This window comes from Neomonachus schauinslandi, chromosome 3, assembly GCF_002201575.2.
Source record: "Neomonachus schauinslandi chromosome 3, ASM220157v2, whole genome shotgun sequence".
Classification (NCBI taxonomy): domain Eukaryota; kingdom Metazoa; phylum Chordata; class Mammalia; order Carnivora; family Phocidae; genus Neomonachus; species Neomonachus schauinslandi.
This window is the reverse complement of record NC_058405.1, coordinates 99,303,262-99,317,110: the sequence shown is the minus strand read 5'-3', so window position 1 is coordinate 99,317,110 and position 13,849 is coordinate 99,303,262. Positions and strand designations below refer to the sequence as shown.

Here is a 13,849-nt window from a genome sequence, read left to right as displayed (position 1 = left end):
GTCGTCATCAATACTGTGGTTATCCTAACTGTTGACCCTCCTGTTGTAACTAATGCCCTGATCACAGTTTTAGCATGTAGAAATCATTTAAAAAATGACAGTTGATATTACTGCTTTCATCTCAACAGTGCCACTCCTCAGGTGTGTGGACCTTGGCCCCTAACACAAGTGACATCTCTGGGCATCAATGTCATGGACAATAACGTAGGAGTGGGGGGGGCATATTTTGTTTTAAACACCCTTCCATCTCTAGAATGTTCACTCTAGGTATTTCTTCTGGAGCATTTGGCATACTGCAACATGATAACTTGGCTGCTGGGAAGAAAGTCTCCATGGGCAGTTATCCAAAGGAGTGAAGGGGTGCGAAGCATTCCTGCCTAGCCATGCTGTGTCAGTCTACAAGAGATTAAGAGAGGGCTAGAGCCAGAAGAAGGTTTCAGGGAACTAGGAAAGGCAGGTAGAGTTAACAGACTCAGACTGGAAAGTTGGCTTTACTGAAAAGAGGATTGGATCAGGGCTTTCAAGAAAATCATTCTATCCAAATTAAATTATAAACAGGAACCTGCCCTGTTTTAAGATTTGGAAGGCTTGAAGTTGAGTAGGGAATGGTATGCATTTCAGCAAGAGACAGGGAATTAGGAAAGTCAATAATGTTTTGTGCTGCACATGTTGGAAGCACCTGTAATAGCAAAGAATAAGCTCCTTAGTTTGAATTTTCTGGCATTCATTTATGAAGCCTCTGGAGCCTGCAACTACAATGAAAACATATTATCCTTTTCACAGTGTATGTATTTAGCTCCTGAAAATAATCTTCTTATCTCCTGTTTAGTGAATTATCACTTTCATTTTCCTCCACAAGAAATTACACACTAATAGAGGGCTTTAAGAGTTTACAATTTCTTTTTTGTATTCTGATTTTAAAATTGAAAAGTAATCTCCTTACTCCTTGAGCTCAGCCAGTGAAGCTGAAATCCTAATGTCATGGCCCAGTAAGTACAGAGATGTAATTAAATCACTCCACTGAACTAATTCACCAAGAGGGCCACCACTGAAAGCTGTCTCTGCTATCTTAAATCCAGATTCCTTAGTCAGGAGTCCCAGGTGAACGAGGACCTGAAAAAAAAACAAAAAAAAACAAAGGAGAGGCATATATTGATTCCCACTGAACCAAGTATAAACTCCATAGTAACACACCAAAAGCAATCAACCAATTCTAAAGTGATGTTTACGTTCTAATGAAACCTCAACATGGCGTAAGATTTTTCTAAAAGGTACAAAGAAATGGAAGGAAATAAAGTCACTACTGCCCCTTTTATGGCTATGAACATGACATATGGACAGTCTGTTTCTAAAAAGCAGGATAACATTTGGGAAATCAGAATTAAAGGGGAATAAGCCAGGGCAATAAAATTATCATTTAACAATATTGGTTTTTTTTCCCCCACAGCTGGAATATTTTTAAGGTTTTAACGTAAAAAATTCCAAACATAGCCAAAATCAGACACGATAATGCAGTCAATTCCAATGTACTCATCATATAAATTTCACAATTATTAACTCAGGATCTTAATGTACACCCCTCATTTTCTCCCAACCCCTCTAGCTTTTGTTGAAGCAAATCCTAGAGATCAGATCCTTTCAACTGCAAATACTTCAGTTTGTATCTCTAAAAGAAACAAACCTTCAGTTAAAAAACATAACCATAACATCACTATCACCCCTAAAATAGCTATTAATTCCTTAATATCATTCAATATCCAGTTATCTTTTACACTTCCTCAACTGTTCCTTTTTTCAAGCACAGTTGTTCAAGTCAGAAGTCAAATAAATTGCATAAACTATAATTGTTTCATTTATTTCTCAGGCTTCTTTAACTCCATCCTTTGGGGGTGGGGAGAGTTTTAAATCTGTCAAAGAGACTAGGTTGTATTTCCAGTAGAGTCTCTCACACTTAGGGTTTTGCTGATTATATAACAGATTCTTCCACCCCTTGTATTTATAGTAAATTAGTAATTAGATCCGCGGGCATGATTCAATTCATATTTGATGTTTTTGGCAACACTACTTCATAGGTGGTACTGTGTGCTTCCACTAGTGGGAACGTCTGGGCTCTCTGGTGATGTTAGCAGCTACTGATGATCACTAACTAGATGCACTCATCCATTAGGGGTTGCAAAATGGTGATACTTTATTATTCCTTCTGCCTTTATTAGCTGGAATGCTTCTATAAAGAGAAACTACCCCCCCCCCCCAATCAACTATTTGGCTCTGCTGAAGTATGGTTTACATAGAAAAAGCCCGGGAAATATTTCACTCTTACCCTTTATCAGTTTTCAAAATAACAGATTTGTTTGTTAGCATACTCTAATGACCATCAACGAGGCTTTTTTAAAGGTATCATTATAAAATCATGGATAGAAGTATATTAGATGCGTTTCAATAAGCTGTAGTTATTATCCTTACGGATTATCAAATTGTCCCATCTTGCCAATGGGAGGCCATTCAAGTTGGCTTCTAAGTTCTTCTGACACAATTCTAGTAGTCTTTGAGAGTTTCTTTGCTCCCCAGTATGACAGATGTTCCCGGCTCATCATGTACAACTTCTGTCTCAGACCTTAACCAACGATTTTTCCAAGAACCTCTTATACCATTTAGTGGAAATGGCATCTAAAGATCAAGTTCTGGTGCGTAAGGGGACTCTAGTTAATCATTGTCTGTAGCCCTTTTCAGTGGACGAAGCTGGAAATTTATTTCTCCTCCAGGATAAAACCAATCATAAATTCACACTGGTACTTCCCATTCAAACTCAGGATTACAGTAGCTTTGCATAACATTATCCATCTTACATATGTTATTTCCTCTCTCCCACATGGAAAATCCCACTTCTCCAGGATACTAACATTAAGTCCTTAAGCTTTATTCCAATATGCAGAAGGGATTCAGAATGAGAATATCTACACCACCACCTACTACGTGTAAACTTAGTAAAACTCAGTAAAACTTCTCTTAAGGTATTTTGCAGTTTTTTTGTCCTTTGTGATATACCATCAGAAATGCTCAACTGGCTGTGTTCTAGTCACTAAGGACAGTCCTTCTTTGTGTGTTTGCTGTAAAAGTGGGTACGTAGTCAGCTCAGGTCTTATTTTCTTTGTAATTTTTAGATACTGTTTTTTTTTTCCATAATTCAATTTTGTTTTATACTATGTCAAGTGATTCTAGTATCAAATCTACAGAGAAAGATATATTTAGTTAAGTCTAGTTTCTAATCCTGCTGCCTCCCTCCTTCCCCATATTTGACTCTCTTTATTGTGGTACAATAGATGTTAATATAAAATTTAATATTTTAACCATTTTTAAGTGTACAGTGGCATTAAGTGCATCCACAATGTTATGCAACCAGCTCCACTACCCATCTCCTTTAATTTCATGGTTTATCCATTTTTAAAAATATGATCAAGCATAAATGTATATTATATATACATCATGTGTGTGTACATGCACATATCTTTATGTATACATGTAGGTATATAGATATATAAAATTATCTCTTCCTTTTAAAAATAATGTTCACTGTTCTCCATCTACTATTTATTGACCTATATATAGGTCAATATATCCTAGAGATTATTGCATAGGATTATGTAAAAATACTCTAGTTCTTCTTACAGCCCACCTGGATTTTTTACCTAATTCTCTTCTACAGAGGACTATCTGGGGCCTGAACGTTTGGACCTACTGTCTCATAAATTCAAGGGATTTAGCAGAATGGAACCACTAAACTGTCACTTGGGGTTTTGCAAGTTCATCATCCCTATTTCCTTTTTTTTGAGGATATCAAATTAGTCAAATTAGGAACACCAAAGTCATTTTTAATTAATTTTTAGATGCGGGTAGTAGAGATCGCTTAATTTGCTCTGTTGTCATCCGGACAGTTACTCTAAAGCCAAGGCCATTTAACCTATAACTATAGGCTATAAAATCTTTCATACTCAGGGTTATTCCCGGAGGTTTTCTAAGCAAATCCTCATGAACTTCAGACAAATTGGCCCCAGTTTAATTGATAGTATCTCTCCCTCAAGAACAGAAGCAGAAGCACCAACTCAACATAGCAGCAATGGAACGCACCAGTTGCCCAAAGCCCAGAACTGACAAATACCACAACCAGGAGACTGCCAAGATGATGTAACAACAAGTTCTCCAAGGTTGTATCTGGGTAAAGCCAAGAGGGTTAAGTTTCCTGATGCCACGGGGACAGTCAGGATAGTTCAAAGGAAAATCTCACAGGCAGATACTGGGCTTGGCTTCACCCAAGAAACATGTGTGCTGGTCCCTGCTAAGCAGGATTACTGTAATTGGGGAAAGGAAAGCCCAAAAAAAGGCTGTACAAGAGACTGAGCAGATTCACCCTGAGGGAATATCATTTGAGACATGACATTTCTCTTAGTCTTGTTTCCAAGCAAAATTGAATTTTAAAAGAAAACTGGCATCTAACTGAACTGAATTCATCAGAGACTCACTTTCTTCCGCTTTCTCTTTTCAAGATTCTGCTTTTCTGCCAGGGACTTGATTGCCTGGATCCACGCATCAGCCATTCGCCGGATCCGGAGTCTCATCCACCGGAATTCTTCATGCTTTTTCATCATGCTGTAGAGAATATTAAAATCTGTACGAATCTCCGCCTAGAAACAGAAATTTAATAAAAATGAACAGAAGATAAAAAGTCAGAAGGCATAATGGCTGTCATGATGTGACATTTGAAAACTTGAAAGAGCTAGTCAATTAAATGCAGGGCTTCAAAAGTGAGGCTTGTCTGCTGCACAGCTTTACTTCAAGGCCCCAGGATTACAAATTAAAGTAAAGGCCCCTGACTGCTGATCTGCTGTATGGGACATCATTAAAAAATGAGAAATTGAGAAAGGCCCAGCACAGTCATTGCAAAGCCCCGAGTTACATTTAAATGCATTTTTTTTTTTTTTTTTTTTACAATGAGTATGCTCGATGTACCTTGAAATTCTCTGCACCCGAATTTATTGCCACTTGAATCTACTGCAAGGCAGCAGACTCCTGGAAAAAGTAAAGTCAATTTTTAACAGGCTGCTTGGCATTGTGTAGGTTGCCAGGAAGCTTTAGTCTGCCCACAAAGTTAAGCAGGGAAATAAATGCTCATCTTCTAGTTTTGTCCCAATCTCAAACAAACAAAAGTTCATTATTTTTTAAGGAATTTAAAAGCCAGCAATACCATTTTCCTACCATAGCTGAATAAAATTTAAGACTCAGGCCAGAATAATTTAAAAGCCAGGAAGAACATTTTTCTAATGTAGCTGGGTACAACCAGTGATCGGAATAACAGAAAAATAGTAGCACTCCTATTTATTTCTCGTAACATCTAAGACATGCTAACTCCATCCCTCAGCAGTCATGCACTTTGTTCTCAACACTCACCTGATCCCTTCTTGACCCAACCTTCTCCCAAGATTCCCATGGCCTACTGCATGGGTCAGCACATTGTGGCGGGGGGCCCAGATCACGCTGCCAGTTTTGGTATAGAAAGTTCCGCGGGAACATGGCCACACCTGCTCATTTACATCCTGTCTATGGCTGCCCTTTGCACTCAAGGTCAGAACTGAGCAGTTCCAACAGAGACCTTACAGCCTGGAAAGATAAAAATATTCACTATCTGGCCTTTTACAGAAAAAGTCTGCTGACCCTTGGTCTAAAGAATAAAGACATAAGCTTTTAATATGGCACAGAAAACCTTTCATGGTCCCTACTGATCTTTTCCATCTCATCTTCCACCAAAGCTCATCCAACACCCTATGGCCTTGTCCACTGAACTGCGCTCTACTCCCTGAAAACACCAAACTCTGGTGTGAGCACCTTTCCCCCCCACACATCAGACACACCTTCCTCTCCTTCATCTACTGTGAACTCACTCATCCTTTGAAATTCAGCTCCAATGTCATCATCTCTTTGCAACCTCTCCTAACCCCTGCAGGCTGAGATGACTGCCTTCTCACTCACTTCCATCGGCCTGTAGTTCAGCTTTTACTTGGGTGTGGTCATGATTTTCACCTGTCACCCTTATGAGATCGCTGAGTGCCCCGCATCTGGCACCAGGTCTCATTCCTCTCAGGAGCCTATCACTCAGGACCCCCCAGAGAATCGCTCGAGAAACAGACACTACTGGTTAACTGATTCGATCACCCACATTTCCACAGGCCTGCGGAAAGAAGTTCTTCAGTTTACCATGATTTCAGGTTACAGCGGGCATGTCTAGCCAACTCCGCAGGTATCCCTCGGCATGAGAACCAAATCACAAGCCTAGTTTCCAAAAATCACTCACCAATGAATTATGATCGGCTTCTTCATAGGGATTTTTTGCTCTCCAAGGTAAATGAGGACACCAATTTTCAACCTGAAAAATACATGAGAGACACTAAGTCTGCTGGTTCGTTTGTACACCACGTAATGCTCACACTAAGCACCAAGCACACCGTTCCTGACACACAATGAGCACTACATTTAAGGGGGTTGTTACTACTATTAGACTTTCATGCTTTCAGCGAGCAGCACAGACGCAGGGGACCTCTCACATGGAACAACAGCAGCAAAGGAATCAAGGAGCCCACAATTACACTTTCTATCTGTCCTTCAAAGTACTTCACAGTGACTGACTCCTTCATCCGGTAAGCCTCATGCGTCTATGTCAGACGGAGAGGGGTGGGGGCGTCTCAGAGCAGCAAGGTAAAAGACGGAGATTGCAGGGGAGTGAGAGGGGAAGGACAGGCATGATCCGTTGTCTGTTGAGGCATGTCTGGAAAGGAAACCGCGTGACATTTGAGCCACAGAGCCCCATCATTTATCTCAGAATTAGGAAAGCAGCTGATCGTTTAAGGCTAATTGATCAAGGCTTTCCCTCATTTTCTGGCTGTTCACTTCACACTATGTCATCTCAAGGAAGAAGATGGTAAAAACTATTGGGGAAAGAGATAAAAGGAAGAAGGGAAAAAAAAAAAAACCCTCAGCAATCTTGCAAGAGCCACTCTAGAAGATGGATTGTTTTGTCAATGCAAAGAAGTTTAGAGAGTTGAGGGGAAGAGGAAAAATGCCCAATTTTACAGGAATTACTTCAAAGAGGCTACCGAAGAAAATTAGGCAAAAAAAAAATTACAATTTTTAGTAAAAGAAAGACGGAAACTGCAGTGACGCATATTGCTGGCCTCTTTGTTAAAATTGGCCGTATGATGCCAACCAAGGTGGCATATCCCCTGTGTCCACGTACGTGATGAGATTATTAAAGATGGCTAATAAACAGTCATCGAAAATATCTTTTTCTGCGACCTTTCACCGGCTAGGTGGACCTACAGAAATACACGGAGCAAGTTGGGGGGGGCATGCTTGGAAGGCCGCAGCCTTCTCTGCCAGGAACACAGATTCCGTCGAGATGGTGCGCCCTCCAGCTCTGGGTGCATTTTCAAACACACACAGCAGTTTCCCTCATCTAGAAATTGCTCTTAATGCCAGGTGATTTTGACTATGACCAAAATAACTGCGTGATTTGCATAAAGCCATCTGCTACTGCAAATGATGGGAAAGCAGTAAGCGGAGGGCAGCAAAGCTTGGGGGAGGGTGGAATCCCTGGATAGGAAAAGAGCAATATTCTCTCTCTTTTTTTTTCTTGTGGAGCAAAATTAGACTTTACCGTATTTGTGAATGACTTCAGAGACTCAAAAGGACTGCCCAGGAGGAAAGCTGAAATGGTTTCTACTCATAAAAAAAAGAAAATACTGACTTGCCTTGGATGCCCATGTCTAATTATGGAGACCTTGCAGCAATATCACCATGAGAAGCAATATCTGGGGCTCCACACATGTGAGAAATGAGGGAAAACCAGCAGAAAAGCAGCCTATAAGCAGGTGAAGCCTCAGCTGGTCCCAGCAGCAGTGCAAACATCTGTACCTTGGAATCTTAGGCCAGAGTGAATTATTTACTTCAAATTAAATTCTTGCAAATGGACTAAATAAAATATTGCTATGAGGCATATTTATAACATGAAGGCTTCCCATGGACTGCAGCTTAGCATTTTCCACCGTGAGACCTTCAACCCCACACAAAACAGATGAGGAGGAGCGAGCAGGGTACAGATCTGAAGTCAGCCTCACACTAAATTAAGTAACGACATGTTCACGGCCACACGTCAGGATAAAGAATTTCCCCACAAATAGCCTAATAGGGAAAGATGAAACAAGACTGTGCATAAAGAAAGTCAACCAAATGGAGAGACATGAGCGAGACGAGATACTGACAAAGAAAAGTACATTCCCTCCTTGCTCTTCCACCCTCAAAAGAACCTCTCAAAATTCACTCAGATGAAAATACTGTCCGAGGGGATCTTCTAAAATAGGACTTCCCTACAGAATACTCAGGACTTTAATTCCTCTTTGAAAGTGATCATTTATCTCAGTTCTTGTTACTCTAAATCACTGGATAATACTTTGCAAGGTTTCAAGGGCATTGCTGAAAGTACAGAAAACGGAGTCAGTGCATTTTAGCTTTTTAGCAAGAAATCTTCCTGCTAGGGTGGCTCAGTCGCTGGGCATCTGCTTCGGCTCAGGTCATGATCCTGGGCTCCTGGGGTCGAGCCCCGCATCGGGCTCCCTGCTCGGCCGGGAGCCTGCTTTTCCCTCTCCCGCTCCCCCTGCTTGTGTTCGCTCTCTAGCTGTCTCTGTGTCAAATGAATAAATAAATTAAAAAAAAAAATTGGGGGCGCCTGGGTGGCTCAGTTGGTTAAGCCACTGCCTTCAGCTCAGGTCATGATCCTGGAGTCCCGGGATCGAGTCCCGCATCGGGCTCCCTGCTCAGCAGGGAGTCTGCTTCTCCCTCTGACCCTCCCCCTTCTCATGCTCTATCTCATTCTCTCTCTCAAATAAATAAACAAAATCTTCCTGTTATATATTTACTCGCAATGGAGGAAAAACCAATTATGAACATCTTTGACACCAAATGAAGATGGTGGGTTTTTAAGGTTGCTGGTTTTGTACACAGTCAGGATGACTGGCTAACAAAATAATTAAATTATACATAAACCAATTTCTCCATGGGAAGCGGGGGGTTGGGGGGGGGACCCAAACCACTTTTTTCCTGAAACCTCAGAGGATTACCAAGATTGGAAGAAAGCCAGCACTGGCAGTAACTCCAAGTACTGAAACAAACAGCCCTCAAATGAGCAACATTTTCCTAAATAAGAGCGTCATTAATAACACTCAGGGAAGTCTTGCTCAAGGCTAATAACTCAACTTCCTAATCCCTAATTTTGTTTTCTGCCTGATTTACCCAGGGCCATTTAATGAGTCCAACCCCCCAGCACAGCATCCTCCCAAGAAAGCTGGACCCTAGAATGAGCCCACTGCCTTCCTGCTCTGGAAGCTCTTCTAGTTCAAATTATTCTTACCATCTCTTCTCTGCTTCTTAGAACCCTCATGGCCTCTGTCAGCCTGGTGCCTTCCTATACCCACGCCTTTGGCCACACTTTTCCAACTGTGACCCTTGGTGCTCTCCCTGGGACAGGATTTTGTATTTGCTCCGGGTGCAGGGACATGGATGTGGCTGGACCCTCCCACTGTCCACTCCCACCCCTGCCCGGCTCCTGGGAGCTGGGGAGCCCTGCCTCAAGACCTCTGCCAGGAAAGGAAATGGATAGCCTTCAAATAGTCCACAAATCACCACAGTACCTCTTAAGCACCAAAAACCACCTGCGTTCTTGGCACACGCACATAACAATCAATAGAGGAGCCAAACCATGACTCAAATAACCTTCGATTTGAAGGCAAAACTCCTTTCCCAGAACCCATCTTTTTAGCGCACGATTCTCAGGCCACAAACTGAAGAGGCAGGAAAAACAGAAAAAGACCAGCCAGTCTAGAACTTTGGAACATTAACACATATTCCACAGAGAGAGACCTATAATTCACCTTTCTGGAATAAGGAGATACAAAATAAACCAATTTGATTTTTGACAAGCCTCCTCCCAATGATTTAAACTTCTTTGATCTGAGAAGGCTTAGCAGCTTAATTATGACCAATGTGAGTCAAAACAAAGTCCCTAAACAACTCATGTGGGTCACACTTACTTGCAAGGCCTGTAGAATGGACAATTCGTTATATTTAAGAAAAAAGAAACCACTAGTAGATACATATATAGCTCAAGTTAGAATTTAAAGAGGGCAAAGAAGCAATAAAATTACAGCAAAAACTAGTAGGAGATTTAACATATATATGCACGAATTTACGTACAACTGGTATAACTTTGTAGTAACATCTGACTCTTTGGAAAGAATAATGAACAGGCACTGCTATGGCCTCTCTCGTGATTAATGTGAAGTGTTGGCTCTCATGGATCACTGCCGTGTAGAATTTCATGTTGTATTTTTCAGATAGTAAGTGCAATCAAAACTAAATGAGAAAAATGTGTAAGAAAGGTGAGCTTATCTCTGGATGAGGGTGTTACAGGTGCTTTTCATTTTCTTCTTTATGCTAATCTGCTCATTATGAGTTTTTACAATGAACGTTTATTAACGGAATAATTTCTAAAGGAGTTACCTTACATAAGCATATAGTCACTTACTGAGGGTTTACAGTAAGTCAGAATCTCTGGGAAAAAAATAAGCTTGCATGCATTACATCATTTAATCCCATCCCTAAAGAGCCAGGTGACATGGGTACCATCACCAGGTTACGTGTGGGAAAGTCAAGGCTCCAAGGAGATGGGAACTTGCCAAGGCAAGCTCACCAATGAGTTCCAGGACTGGGGTCTATCGCTCCCCTGACCAGAACACGTTAGAGCCTCCCTTAAAGACCAAGCTTAGTGGAGGATAGACGACTGCTGAGTGGGAAAAGAGTGCCGAATCTGGAATTGGCCAAAATGGACTCTGTGCCCAGCTCTACCAATGACTAGACATATAAACTTAAAGCATTTAGCTTTCAAGCTTTCTCACTTACCAAATGAAGGTGACGGCTCAGCTGACTTTTTTTTTTTTTTTTAAGATTTTATTTATTTATTTGAGAGAGAGAGTGAGAGAGAGTACCAGCAGGGGGAGTGGCAGAGGGAGAGGGAGAAGCAGACTCCCCAGTGGAGCAGGGAGCCAGAGGCGGAGCTCGTTCCCAGGACCCTGAGATCATGACCTGGGCCGAAGGCAGACGCTTAACCAACTGAGCCATCCAGGTACCCTCCAGCTGACCTCTTAATAACCCTATTACACTATAAGATCTGAAAAAGATAATTCTACATCATCCTATTCAGGCTAGCTGGTTATATATCAAAAGGATATAGCTGACTATGTATCTATTCATTTAATACACTGACTAGTCATATGAATATAGATACACACATACCAACATACATGTATTCGTCATACTGATGACATATCAAATGAAGTTACTCATGAAGGTATATGCTTAAAAAAGAAAAGGGCTTTCTCTACTCCGCTCCATGCCCCACCCACTTCCCCTTCTAAGGCTCAAAAAGCCAATGCAAATGGTAAAAGATGTCTACACGTCACTACGTGGTTCAGCTCTCTAGACTGGTCCTCTGCACCAAACACCTGAGCTGATTAATATCTGGGCCAAATGGTTAGGAAACAGTTGTGTATGGTGTGTATGGTGGGCAGGGCGAGGGAGACTAAATATAAAAGTAAAAGCTACACTGTACTAGGAGCCAAGCACTAGGATAAGCACTTGACACACATAGCCTCACTTGGTCCTCAAATAATCCCCTGGGAAAGGCCACTTATCATGCCGGAGGAGGACACGGCCCAGGGGGGGACCCACAGTTGAGGACTGACGTGCCATCTGTGCCGTCCCCGAGTCCCGGCACTTAATCACCACGTGATGCGCACGGAGCCCAGACCTTTGTGTCCCTCGGTCCTGCCAGCACAGTCCACTCTTCAGTGTTAGAGTGTAACTGCCTAAAGCTTCTGCAGAAAACCCTTCAGAACAAGTTTGCTCTGCTCCTACTGGGTGGCCGTGCTGTAAGGGCAATGAAAGCAGTAAGAGCTCCCCGTGGGCAACGCCTGCCCCCAACGTCTGTTCTGTGCAGCAAGGACTGTTTTCAAGCTGAAAGTGGATCATATCCTACACTAACGCAAACCCTTCAGAGGCTTTCTCCTTGTGCTTAGAATAAAGCCTGGAATTTATACCAAGATCCTACAGAATGGGACCTGAACCCTGGCTGCCTCATTCACCCTGCCCTTCATATGAGACCTTCCTTCCAAGTCCAAACAGAACATTCTTACCTCACAAGGGCGGCCCAATGTGTGTTTGTATGGTGCGGGGCAGGAGGGTATGAAAAAAAGGACACCAAGTTAAATTAGAATTTCAGATAAATAATGATTTTTTTTTTTAGTATTAGTATGTTCCATGTAGCATTTGTCACCTACCTATAGTTTAAAAAATTATTGTTTATCAGAAATTCAAATATCAATGGGTACCCTGTATTTTACCTGGGAACCCTCTATCTCAGGGCTTCTGCATTTGTTATTCCTTCTCCCTGAAACAGTCTTCCTTCCAGAGAGTTCCATGTGTGACTCTGTGACTTCCACACTATGCCCTGACTTTTCCTCAGAGAAGCCTTCCCTGACCTACTTACCTGGCCACTCTGTATCCTCGACTCTACCTTTTTTTTTTTTTTCCCCTTTGGAACACTCAGCACTTGTGGAAATGATTTTGTGCCCCGTGCGAATGACATTCCTTCAGAAGAGAAACTTCGATTTGCCTGCTCAGGGCTCTGAGAACAGTGCCAGGCACACAGTAGGGTCTCGATCATTACTGGAGTGGTGAATGAATAGTTCAAGGACGTGACTTGAGCACTAAAGATATTCATAATGATCCTCTTTTCCACGTAGGTGGCACTTACCCGCTGTCATCATTTCATGAGAACCTTCTGGAAACACACTGGGGCAGGTGAGGCAGGCTCTCCCTTCATCTCACTGAAGAGGAACGGGGCGGAAAGCCCTAGGCCACACACACGTAGCTGTATCCAGACAGGCCATGGAGCCTCCTGTGTATTCTCTAATACTGTACGACTGCTCCCTACCAAGGCAGGCAGGAATACCATGGAGAGTTCCGGACCAAACGTGCGAGAGAGCGCCAAGGGCTGGGGCAATCCAACACCATTCTCTGGGGGCTAGGGAAGGGGCAGAACTTCAACAAAAGCTACAGTAAGTATTCCACATGCCCAAAACCAGTTGGGTGCTGATGGCAGGATGTCACAGAGTCTCAAAAATCCATCCCAGATCACCGCAGGGGAAGCCTCTTCCTCCTCACAGGAGAGGCAGTAAACGAATTCCTCTGCAGCCAATCACACAGGGATGCACAGAGATGCTTCCCATAACCACCCCTTCCCAGGCGCACGTCCTGCTGTGCATGGCCCAGTGGCAACACTGGCCCCTTGGGGCCGCATCTACACTTTGATAGCCAAAGGCACCTGATTTATAGAGGTAGTCACATTCTAGACACAGGGGACAGAGTACCTCTTCTGTGTTATTATGCAATTTTGCCTGAAGCATAGAAGCAGGCAAATAATGCTCAAGTGACAATGAGAATAAAAGATGGGCAAGAAAGCTGTGCCTTCTAATATAATTGGCTCATTCCATTCTCTTAGTCCCTGCATGCCCTATAGACCTAATATGAAAGAGCATTATATTAAATTGTGAAAAAGTGCTTGAAATACACCTGCTTCATCATGTCTCAAACTTAATGTTTTAGCAGATTTTAAAGTTAGAAATTTCACAACATTTTTCTCAAGTTTAGAAAGGTGATAGCTGGGAGAAGTTACTCCAAACAAAAATCGATT

At 42.3% G+C, this 13,849-nt stretch overlaps 1 protein-coding gene across 1 annotated transcript in view; it reads right to left on the bottom strand.

Annotated features, from left to right (window-relative positions):
* Positions 1–13,849, bottom strand: part of MGAT5 (alpha-1,6-mannosylglycoprotein 6-beta-N-acetylglucosaminyltransferase) — a 328,495-nt gene that overhangs the window by 115,418 nt on the left and 199,228 nt on the right. Inside the window, exons 7-9 of the mRNA XM_021695798.1 lie at positions 6,344–6,415; positions 4,518–4,679; positions 944–1,113 (exon numbers count right to left, since the gene is read on the bottom strand). Coding sequence (XP_021551473.1) covers positions 944–1,113; positions 4,518–4,679; positions 6,344–6,415 — 404 coding nt within the window. The remainder of the gene's footprint in view (positions 1–943; positions 1,114–4,517; positions 4,680–6,343; positions 6,416–13,849) is intronic.